Raw genomic sequence first — 12,776 nt, forward strand, 5'->3', positions numbered from 1 at the left:
CAGTCGCTACTACTGCATTTAAGGCTGCACTTACATTACATCGGTATTAGCAGTATTTTCTCAGTCAATTCCATTCCTTAGAAAATAATTTACTGCACATACCTCCTTGCAGGTGGGCCCTGCATGCTATCCCCTGTTCTGAAGTTATCTCACTCCTCAGAATGGCCGAGAACAGCAAGTGGATCTTAGTTACGACCGCTAAGATCATAGACAAACTCAGGCAGATTCTTCTTCTAATGCTGCCTGAGAACAAACAACACACTCCGGTGCCGTTTAAAATAACAAACTTTTGATTGAAGAAATAAAAACTAAGGTTAACACACCACAGTCCTCTCACACCTCCTATCTTTAGTTAGGTGCAAGAGAATGACTGGATATGACGTAGAGGGGAGGAGCTATATAGCAGCTCTGCTTGGGTGATCCTCTTGCACTTCCTGTTAGGGAGGAGTTATAATTCCATAAGTAATGGATGACCCGTGGACTGACTACACTTAACAGGAGAAAACATAATTTATGCTTACCTGATAAATTTATTTCTCTTGTAGTGTATCCAGTCCACGGATCATCCATTACTTATGGGATATATTCTCCTTCCCAACAGGAAGTTGCAAGAGTCCACCCACAGCAAAGCTGCTATATAGCTCCTCCCCTAACTGCCATTACCAGTCATTCGACCGAAAACATGCAGAGAAAGGAAAACCATAGGGTGCAGTGGTGACTGTAGTTTAATGGAAAAATTACCTGCCTTAAAGTGATAGGGCGGGCCGTGGACTGGATACACTACAAGAGAAATAAATTTATCAGGTAAGCATAAATTATGTTTTCTCTTGTTAAGTGTATCCAGTCCACGGATCATCCATTACTTATGGGATACCAATACCAAAGCTAAAGTACACGGATGATGGGAGGGACAAGGCAGGTACTTAAACGGAAGTTACCACTGCCTGTAAAAAACCCTTTCTCCCAAAAATAGCCTCCGAAGAAGCAAGGTATCAAATTTGTTAAATTTGAAAAAGTATGAAACGCAGACCAAGACTTCGTCTTGTAATCTGTTCAACAGAAGCCACGTTTAAAAAAGGCCCAAGTGAAAACCACAGCTCTAGTAGAATGAGCTGTAATCCCTTCAGGAGGCTGCTGTCCAGCAGTCTCATAAGCTAAATGAATTATGCTTTTTAACCAAAAAGACAGAGAGGTTGCTGAAGTCCTTTGACCTCTCCTCTGTCCAGAATAGACAACAAACAAGGTGAATGTTTGATGAAAATCTGTAGTAGCTTGTAAGTAAAACTTTAAAACACGAACCACGTCCAAATTGTGTAATAGACGTTCCTTCTTTGAAGAAGGATTAGGATACAAGAATGGAACAACAATCTCTTGAGTGATATTCTTGTTAGATACCACCTTAGGTAAAAACCCAGGTTGGTACACAGGACTACCTTATCCGTACGGAGAACCAGATAAGGAGAATCACATTGCAACGCAGATAACTCGGAGACTCTATGAGCCGAGGAAATAGCTACCAAAAAGGAACTTTCCAAGATAGAAGTTTGATATCTATGGAATGAAAAGGTTCAAATGGAACTCCTTGAAGAACCTTAAGAACCAGCTTTAAGCTCCATGGCGGAGCAACATTTTTAACCACAGGCTTGGTTCTAACCAAAGCCTGACCAAATGCCTGAACGTATAGAATACCTGCCAGACGCTTGTGCAAAAGAATAGACAGAGTAGAAATCTGTCCTTTTAAAGAACTAGCTGACAACCCTTTTCTCAAAATCATCTTGGAGAAAAGATAATATCCTGGGAATCCAGACTTTACTCCATGAGTAACCCTTGGATTCATAACAATAAGATATTTACACCATATCTTATGTTAAATTTTCCTAGAGACAGGCTTTTATGCCTGTATTAAGGTATCAATTACTGACTCGGAGAAGCCATGCTTTGATAACATCAAGCGTTCTGTCTCCAGGCAGTCGATCTCAGATTAGTTATATTTAGATGGTTGAAAAGACCCTGAGGTAGAGGGTCCTGTCTCAGAAGCAGAGACCGTGGTGGAAAGGATGACATGTCCACCAGATCTGCATACCAGGTCCTGCGTGGCCACGCAGGCGCTGTCAAAAGCACCAAAGCACTCTCCTGCTTGATCTTGTGCAAACCCCTCCGGAGGGAATTCCCACTCCCCCGGATGAAAAGTCTGACGACTTAGAAAATCTGCCTCCCAGTTCTCAACACCTGGGATAGGGATAGCTTTTAGACAAGAGTGAGTCTCTGTCCAGTGAATTATTTTAAGACTTCTAACATTGCTAGGGAACTTCTGTTCCCCCTTGATGGTTGATGTAAGCCACAGTCGTGATATTGTCCGACTGAAATATGATGTACCTCAGAGTTGCTAACTGAGGCCAAGTCTGAAGAGCATGGAATATCGCTCCCAGTTCCAGAATATTCATTAGAAGGAGGGTCTCCTCCTGAGTCCACTATCCCTGAGCCTTCAGGGAGTTCCAGACTGTATCCCAACCTAAAAGGCTGGCATCTGTTGTAACAATTGTCCCATCTGACCTGCGGAAGGTCATACCCTTGGACAGATGGACCCGAGATAGTCACCAGAGAAGAGAATCTCTGGTTTCTTGGTCCGGATTTAACAGGAGAACAAATCTGTGTAATCCCCGTTCCTCTGGCTGAGCATGCATAGTTGCAGTGGTCTGAAATGTAGGCGTGCAAACAGTACTATGTCCCTTGCCGCTACCATTAAGCCGATTACATTCATGTACTGAGCCACCAAAGGGCGCGGATGGAATGAAGAACACGGCAGAAATTTAGAAACTTTGACAACCTGGACTCCGTCAGGTAAATTTTAATTTCTACAAAATCTATCAGAATCCCTAGGAGGGAAACCCTTGATATTGGGGATAGAGAACTCTTTCCTTGTTCACTTTCCACCCATGCGATCTCAGAAATGCCAGTACTACGTCCGTATGAGACTTGGCAACTTGGATGTTTGACGCCTGTATCAGGATGTCGTCTAAATAAGGGGCCACTTCTATGCCCCGCGGCCTAAGGACCGCCAAAGTGACCCCAGAACCTCCATAAAGATTCTAGGGGCTGTAGTTAACCCAAAGGAAAGAGCTACAAACTGGTAATGCCTGTCTAGAAAGGCAAACCTGAAAAACCGATGGTGATCTTTATGCATCGTAATGTGAGGATAAGCATCCTTCAAATCCATTGTAGTCCTCTATTGACTCTCCTGGATCATAGTTAAGATGGTACGAATAGTTTCCATCTTAAATGATAGAATTCTAAAGAATTTGTTTAAGATCTTTTAGATCCAAAATAGGTCTGAAGGTTTCCTTTCCTTGGGAACCACAAACCGATTTGAGGAAAACTGTGTCCCTGTTCCTCTATTGGAACTGAATGGGTCACGTACACAATGCAAGAATGTCTCTTTCTTTATCTGGTTTGCAGATAAATGTGAAAGGCAAAAACTCCCCTTTTTTGGGGGGGAAAGCTTTGAAATCCAGAAGATATCTCTGGGGTATAATTTCCAATGCCCAGGGATCCTGGGCATCTCTTGCCCACGCCTGGGCGAAGAATGAAGTCTGCCCCCTATAGGATCCGTTACCAGATAGGGGTCCGTTCCTCATGCTGTTTTAGAGGCAGCAGCAGGCTCCTTGACCTGCTTATCTTTGTTCCAGGTCCGGTTGTCTCCAGACCGCCTTGGACTGAGCAAAAGTTCCCTCTTATTTTGCCTTAGAGGAAGTTGATGCCACACCTGCCTTGAATTTTCGAAAGGCACGAAAATTAGGCCTTTTTTGTCCCTTGATTTGGACCTGTCCTGAGGAAGGGCATGATCTTTTCCTCCAGTGATATAAGTAATAATCTCCTTTAAACTAGGCCTGAATAGGGTCTGCCCCTTGAAGGGAAGTTAAGTAGCTTATTTATTAAAGTCACGACAGCTGACCATGATATAAGCCATAGCGCTCTGCGCGCCAGTATAGTAAAAAACAGAATTCTTAGCCGTTAGTCTAGTCAAAGGAACAAAGGCATCAGAAAACAAATGAATTGGCTAGCTTAAGTGCTCTAAGCTTGTCAAATATATTCATCCAATGGAGCCTGTAAAACCTCATCAAGAGACTCAAACCAGAACGCCGCAGCAGCAGTGACAGGAGCAATGCGTGCAAGGGGCTGCAGGATAAAACCTTGTTGAATAAACATTTTTTATCCATTGGATCTAAAAAAGCACAACAGTCCTCGCCAGAGGTAGTGGTACGCTTAGCTAGAGTAGAAACTCTTCTCTCCACCTTAGGAACTGTCTGCCATAAGTCCCGTGTGGTGGCAACTATTAGAAAACATTCTTCTAAAAAATAGGAGGGGAAGAGAACGGCACACCTGGTCTATCCCATTCCTTATGAAAAATTTTAGTAAACCTCTTTAGGTATTGGAAAAACATAAGTACACACCGGCACTGCATATTATTTATCCAGTCTACACAATTTCTCTGGCACTGCGATTGTACACATTCATTCAGAGCAGCTAAAGCCTCCCTGAGCAACAAGTGGAGGTTCTCAAGCATACATTTTAAATGTAGAAATATCAGAATCAGGTTAAATCATCTTCCCTGAGTCACAAATATCACCCACAGACTAAGCATATTGTGAGGTAGTATCAGACATGGTTCTTAAAGCGTCTGTATGCTCTGTATCTACCCCCAGAGCTGTTTTGCTTTCCTTTAATTTCAGGTAGTCTGACTAATACTGCTGCCAGTGTATTATACACAACCTTTGCCATGTCTTGTAAAATAAACGCTATGGGCGCCATTGATATACTTGGCGCCATTTGAGCGTGAGTCCCTGGAGCGGGAGTCAAAGGGTCTGACACGTGGGGAGAGTTAGTCGGCATAACTTCCCCCTCGACAGAATCCTCTGGTAAAATAAACGCTATGGGTGCCCTTGATGTACTTGGCGCCATTTGAGCGTGAGTCCCTAAAGCGGGAGTCAAAGGGTCTGACACGTGGGGAGAGTTAGTCGGCATAACTTCCCCCTCGACAGAATCCTCTGGTGATAATGTTTTTAAATACAAAAAATGATCTTTATTGTTTAACATGAAATCAGTACATCTGGTACACATTCTAAAATGGGGTTCCACCATGGCTTTAAACATAATAAACACAGAGCCTCCTCTATGTTAGACATGTTAGAACTAATAAAGAGACTAGTAAGCTTGGAAAACACTTTAAATCAAGTTAACAAGCAAATATAACAAACGTTACTGTGCCTTTAAGAGAAACAAATTTTGTCAAAATTTGAAAAACAGTGAAAAAAGGCAGTAAATCTGACGAAATTTTTACAGTACATGTAATAAGTTAACAGAGCATTGCACCCACTTGCAAATGGATGATTAACCCCTTAATGCAAAAAACAGATAAAAAAAAAAAAAAAAAACGACATTTTTTTAAACAGACACAACAAAACTGCCACAGCTGAGCTGTGGATTACCTTCCCTATAACTGTTTCTATGCAAAATTTAAGCCAGCCATGTGGAAAAATTAGGCCCCAATAAGTTTTATCACCAAACATATGTTAAAAAACGATTAAACATGCCAGCAAACGTTTTAAAACACATTCTTATAAGAGTATGTATGTCTATTAATAAGCCTGATCCAGTCGCTATCACTGCATTTAAGGCTTTACTTACATTACTTCGGTATCAGCAGTATTTTCTTAGTCAATTCCATTCCTTAGAAAAATATATTACTGCACATACCTTAGCATATATCTCTATCAATCAGCCTGGTACCAGTCGCTTTCACTGCATTTAAAGGCTGTACTTACATTACTTCGGTATCAGCAGTATTTTCTTAGTCAATTCCATTCCTTAGAAAAATATTTTACTGCACATACCTTATTTGCAGGAAAACCTGCACGCCATTCCCCCTCTGAAGTACCTTACTCCTCTCAGAATGTGTGAGAACAGCAACTGGATCTTAGTTACGTCTGCTAAGATCATAGAAAAAACGCAGGCAGATTCTTCTTCCAAATACTGCCTGAGATAAACAGCACACTCCGGTGCCATTTAAAAATAACAAACTTTTGATTGAAGAAATAAACTAAGTATAAAAAACCACAGACTCTCACGACCTCCTATCTATGTTGAGACTTGCAAGAGAATGACTGGTAATGGCAGTTAGGGGAGGAGCTATATAGCAGCTTTGCTGTGGGTGGACTCTTGCAACTTCCTGTTGGGAAGGAGAATATATCCCATAAGTAATGGATGATCCGTGGACTGGATACACTTAACAAGAGAAATATAGTTTTAATAGGTAAATTTAAAAAATGCTCTATTTGTGTTAAAAGGCAGTGATGGTAAAAATGCAAAAAATGATCTGGTCTTTTGGGCAAGTTTTAGACTGAAATGCCCGGTCCTTAAGTGGTTAAATATCTGCAGACAAAATTTTAAAAGCATTTAAAGCTGTCATTTAGTTTGCAAAATTTAAATTGTTTTGCAGTCCTGGGAACTTGGAATAAATGACAATTTAAGCTTTTCAATCTCTGCTGCTGTGGACAATTAGAGACAGATATAAATGAGCCTCTGTACATATCAAGCACTAGTTGTGCAGTGCAAACAGAAGTGTCGAGGGTTCTGAATGCCACAGAATGCAGAGTGGAAAATCTACAATGTTCAGATTTAAATTACAGACAAAGCTGTTAAAATAAAATGATGAAAGTGTATTGTAGTTCCCCCCCCCCCCCCGTACAATTAAACATTTTTGGGAACTCTAATTTTGAGTTTAATGTTCCTTTAAACCATTGGATGCCAGAGAGGGCTGAAACACAGGGTTAACAGGAGTGTCAAAGTGACCTATAATACCGGTACACTTTAATTGTGTCCATGGAAACAATAAGTACATTACTGCCAAGAATCACATAAACAACCTATATCTATTTTGTCAAAAGCCATCTAGTCTTTCACTTTACATATTAAAATAAAAACAATGCAAAGTCAAATCACACCTTTGTACCAGTTCTCCTGATTTGTCGAGTATGTGAAAGAATAGAGGTAAAACACTGTTTTTGCTGTTAAAAGGGGATATGAAACAAAAAAAAAATTTTCGTCATGAAAATAATTCCAATTTGCTTATTTTTTTTAACATTTACATCATTCTTTTTGTATCCTTTGTTGAAAAGCACACTTCCTACCTAGATATGCTTTTTGATCTTTTTTTCAATAATTGTACAATCTTGTCTGAAATAGGAGAGAAAAAATTGGGGTTGACTGCCCTTTAACCATAGCATGGATTAAAGTGTGTAGCAAGGAAATCACATGTTAATGAGGCCTAATATGGCCAAAACAACTGTCAACATCTAAATTTACTGAAGTCAGTCAGGAATACAAAAAGTAGAGCATGTCATTTTTACATTAGAATGACCCTTTATCATTTTACAGAAAGCCAATGTGTGCATGTGTAGTAAGCATGTTACAATATAGGATTTAAAGATGAACTTACTAAGTTAATATAGACTCTAGGGTGCCCCAAAGCTCCACCGCCTCCATCACAAGACACAATTCTATCTTCAGCTTGGTTAACAGGCTGCTCTGCTATCAAGCTAATGGCAAACTGTTCATTCACCTGAAACACACAGATCATTGCAACATAAGTATAAAAATAATATTTGTTATGTTATGTAATATATACATACATACAGTATATATATATATCCTATATAATAAAAGGCCAGGTATATTTGTCAGATGCAGTCATGCGCAGTAGAGACTGCAGAGGACAAACATACCTGGCCTTGAGCAGCAGAGGAGTGCGCAATGCGGAAGCTGCCTGGTGGAGGCGTGGCCTCACGGGAGCGTGCGTGGCCGACGAGAGAGAGAAAGAAAGAGAGAGAAAGAGAAAGAGAGAGAGAAAGAGAGAAAGAGAGAGAGAAAGAGAGAAAGAGAGAGAGAAAGAGAGAAAGAGAGAAAGAAAGAGAGAAAGAGAGAGCGAGAGAGAGAGCGAGAGCGCGAGAGAGAGCGCGAGAGCGAGAGAGAGAAAGAAAGAGAAAAAGAGAGAGAGCAAAAGCTAAAGAGAGAGCAAAAGCTAAAGAGAGAGAGAGAGAGCGCAAGAGCACATTATATATATATATATATATATATATATATATATATATATATATATATATATATATATATATATATATATACACACACACACACATACATACACACACACACACACAGACATATACACATATATACACACAATCAAATGTTAGATGCATTTTTAACAGATCTAGGTGAAATGTTTTCTTATAGTATAATTATTATTAGACCTGTTCACTTTCTGGTGTTGTTCATGTAATGCTTTACAGGTAAATAAATTTTTTTTTGCATTAGTACGTTTTCTTCTGTTAAAAAACAAAAAAAACAAATCATAACCAAAAGTAGAACTTTGATAACAATAGTGCATTGCTTCTTAAGTGAAAGGAATGCAACATACAGTGAGCTGCACAGTCATGTTTGTAACCCACTTCATACATTTCTTTTAGCACGGTCCATTTTTTCTCATTTATCTGATGTAAAAAGTACGTATTTCTCCAGTAGGATTGATTTTCAGAGACCAAGCATTAATAATAAGGTCAGCCATGCCTTTAGAGCCCGTGCATTAAGTGACAGTGGTATGGCCCTTTTGTCATTCAGAAGTGTCAGTGCATCGCATGGCCGTCCCACAAAGTAGGTAGATGGGGTCTTTCAGCTGCCACAGTCGGTGCCTTGATGTCTGCGAGAGTAACCTGGAAGGTATTTGTGTTGTCACTCACCAAGACATCACATTACTTTAAACTGTAACACAGCCTATGTGCGGTTAGCTGCCTTATCCATCAGCACTAGCAGATGGAAACAGTACATCATTTTAATGCACCTATTAAGGATACCCCGTAAGGAAAGAGACAGTCTTTTGCACAGCAAATTGAAGCTGCGTAGAGCTACTGTCCAGCATTTTTATACTGAAGTTTTTTTTTTTTTATGCTTTTATTTTTATTAAATCACTTGTCAGTTTGATACTTTGTAGTGTAAAGCCAAATACATTTAAAGGCAACGTATAAACAAAAGGGAGGATGACACTTTCACTCTGCACCAACTGCTTTTTGTGAGTTGTTAATAAGCAAATACACTATCTGCCTTATAGTCTAAAGCAACAAATGTGAAACACACACGTGTGTGACATGAAAAGAAGTTTGGAAAGCGTTATGGAACCAGTCTTTATCCTGCCAAATGTGGACAATCATTATTTCTAATTATCTGTGGGTTACTATTCACATTTTGTTAAAAGAAAAATGTTACTAACAGTTGAATCAAGGGTAAATGAGAAGTTATACTAAGCAACAAGTATAATGAAGTATACCTTGTTTTTTCTTTATGAAAAACTAAGATCAACTCACCAGAGTAACTTTGGGTAGTTACCCCATTAGCTACTCGGCCTACTCTTATCAACATGGTGGGGGGCGGGGGGAAATCAGCCTCATTATACTATGCTTCCCTGTGATCTTGAGGGATGATCTCACCAGATATCATAATAAACATCCTTATACTAAACAGGAAAATAAAAGGACGCCAGAAGCACACTCCCTTGCAAGTCCCAGAACAAGCTTCTGACTAGATGCTCAAATTTCTCTTACAATGGAATTTAGTTTTAATGAGGAAATTATGAAGTAAGATATCTTTTTACATAGCGATGTTTATAGAATATTTTCTAGTCAGCTTTTTACAGATGCAATGCATCACTTTCAAAATGATTTAGCATAAATGGGTAAGATGTCCCTATAGAAAGTAAAAACTCTATTATTACCCTGTACGTTGCTGGTCGTTAAGGATTTTCTGCTTTTAATAGCACAGGCCTCGTTGCGAGCAGCAATCCTGCGCTATTAGACCCTCCCTTCCGCAGGCTTGCTAAAATAGCGCGGTCTCACCGATATTGAAAATGCAACCCTCATAGAAAGACAAAGTGATGTACAAGGTACGTCGCTGGTGGTTAAGGAGTTAAACCAGTGTTGGTAAGAAGTTGGTTATGTAACCAAAAACATTGAGAAAGCTCCTGCAAAAGTGTTACGTATATTCAAAACTTAAAAAAATAAAATAAACAGTAAATGCTTATAAAAACAAGGCCTAAATAAGTTTAAAGGGACAGCAAACGTTTGTTAATATGTTACAAAATGATGGCCTTTTGTTTTTTTTGTTCTTAATACCTAATTTGGTCCCTAAAACTATACTTTACCTTGTGTGTAAAGGTCCCTAAATCTATACTTGCCTCTGCTGCGCTTCAGTTTTTTCAACTAGCACGTCATGGGCTCACTGTCTAATCACAGCAAGCCGATCGTGCCATTCAACTACATGTGGGCCACTCTTATGTTACATAATTCTGCATATAGTGCAGATTTATGTAACATGTTAACCGTTTAATGTCCCTTTAAAATCAGTCTACTTTTCCCCATTCCCTTATAGCAATAGCAGTTTGCAACTGTATTTTTTTGGATATTGCTACAGATATCATCAATCGGCAACAAACAAAAGTATAAATGATAAAAAACAGATCTGGAAAAAATGGAAGTTTTGATATAAAAAAGTATAATTAATTAATTATAGGGGGAAAACAGCACTAATTACAAGTTTAATTTAATTGTAATAAAGCATAGCTTTGTGAAAATAAAACATTAGGAGTTAATGTTAAAGCATTTGCAGTATAGATTATAGATAGCTCTCTACTGCTCAGAGTGGGGAAACAGAGTATGCACTGCAAAGAGAATATCTTGTTAGAAAAAAAAATAAATAAACATTTATCCAAACTGTTTGGGACTGGAAAAGGTTTGAATTTTGGAATATTTGCATCTTTAAAATGGTACAGTTTGGGGAGGGAATGGGACCAAGTGTAATCAACAGTATGTTATGTCATTTAGGCAATACGTACATGTCATAATACAGCTTATACATGCTCCTAAAAGGTAGTTTTATATAATTTGTATACATGGTACCCTCAAAGTACAGTATTGTAATCAGATTGATAACAGTTGTGGTTTTACATTACTATTTATTTGCATTTTAGAACACAAAAAAAAAAAAAAAAAAAAAAAAAAAAAAAGATACTGAAAGAAAAGATTGTGACTTAAAGGCAGGAAAAATAGAATTTTTTGATCATTTTATTTTTAAATAAATATTAAAGTTTGGATTTTGGCATTTCAGATTTGAGGATTTGTTCCTGTACTAATAAAACCATGCTGATTTGAACTAATAATCTTATTTTCCTGAATATAATATTGAATATAACCCAAATTAAATATAAACCCAATTGCATAAATTAATATAAATTGATATAAGCTGGGAGGTGTGCCCTAGAACACAGACTATGGGCCGGATTACGAGCAGAGCTCAGAAATGGCACTTTCGTGAGCGCAATAATTGGCCTCCACTCATAATATCAGCTCACGCAATTGTTTCCTGGTATGAAGTGGCCCGTAATGTGAACGCAATGCATGGAAGCTTTGCGCTCCAATGGTAGCCTCGTTCTCATGCCATGAGACACAGCATGAGAACTAGCACAGCAAAGGGGTAAGTTGCGCATCGATGAGCAGCAATATTAAATATATATGTATATGCTTATATATTTGTTTTAATATGTGTACATACACATATAAACACATAAATATATATGTATATAAGCAAATACATACAGTATCCCACAAAAGTGAGCACACCCGTCACATTTTTGTAAATATTTTATTATATCTTTTCATGTGACAACACGGAAGAAATGACACTTTGCTACAATGTAAAGTAGTGAGTGTACAGCCTGTATAACAGTGTAAATTTGCTGTCCCCTCAAAATAACAACATACAGTTATTAATATCTAAACCGTTGGCAACAAAAGTGAGTATACCCTTAAGTGGAAATGTCCAAATTGGGCCCAATTAGCTATTTTCCCTCCCCGGTGTCATGTGACTCATTAGTGTTACAAGGTCTCAGGTGTGAATGGGGAGCAGGTGTGTTAAATTTGGTGTTGTTGCTCTCACACTCTCTCATACTGGTCACTGGAAGTTTAACAAGGCACCTCATGGCAAAGAACTTTATGAGGATCTGAAAAAAAAAAATTGTTGCTCTATATAAAAGATGGCCTAGACTATAAGAAGATTGCCAAGACCCTGAAACTGAGCTGCAGCACGTTGCACAAGACCATACAGTGGTTTCACAGGACATGTTCCACTCAGAACAGGCCTCGCCATGGTCGACCAAAGAGGTTGAGTGCACGTGCTCAGCGTCCTATCCAGAGGTTGTTTTTGGGAAACAGACGTATGAGTGCTGCCGCATTGCTGCAGAGGTTGAAGGGGGTGTCAGCCTGTCAGTGCTCAGACCATACGCTGCACACTGCATCATTTTGGCCGGCATGGCTGTCATTGCAGAAGGAACCCTCTTCTAAAGATGATGCACAAGAAAGCCTGCAAACAGTTTGCTGAAGACAAGCAGACTAAGGACATGGATTACTGGAACCATGTCCTGTGGTCCGATGAGACCAAGATAAAACTTATTTGGTTCAGATGGTGTCAACAGTGTGTGGCGGCAACCAGGTAAGGAGTACAAAGACAAGTGTGTCTTGCCTACAGTGAAGCATGGTGGTCGGAGTGTCATGGTCTGGGCCTGCATGAGTGCTGCCAGCACCGGGGAGCTACAGTTCATTGAGGGAACCATCAATGCCAACATGTACTGTGACATACTGAAGAAGAGCATGATCCCTTCCCTTTGGAGACTGGGC

At 39.3% G+C, this 12,776-nt stretch overlaps 1 protein-coding gene across 1 annotated transcript in view; it reads right to left on the minus strand.

The window, feature by feature from the left end:
- The window catches only part of NDUFS6 (NADH:ubiquinone oxidoreductase subunit S6), an 87,828-nt gene that overhangs the window by 20,898 nt on the left and 54,154 nt on the right, over positions 1–12,776 (minus strand). Inside the window, exon 3 of the mRNA XM_053714405.1 lies at positions 7,496–7,618. Within this exon, the coding sequence (XP_053570380.1) occupies positions 7,496–7,618 (123 nt within the window). The remainder of the gene's footprint in view (positions 1–7,495; positions 7,619–12,776) is intronic.

The sequence above is a fragment of the Bombina bombina genome, chromosome 5, assembly GCF_027579735.1.
Source record: "Bombina bombina isolate aBomBom1 chromosome 5, aBomBom1.pri, whole genome shotgun sequence".
NCBI lineage: Eukaryota > Metazoa > Chordata > Amphibia > Anura > Bombinatoridae > Bombina > Bombina bombina.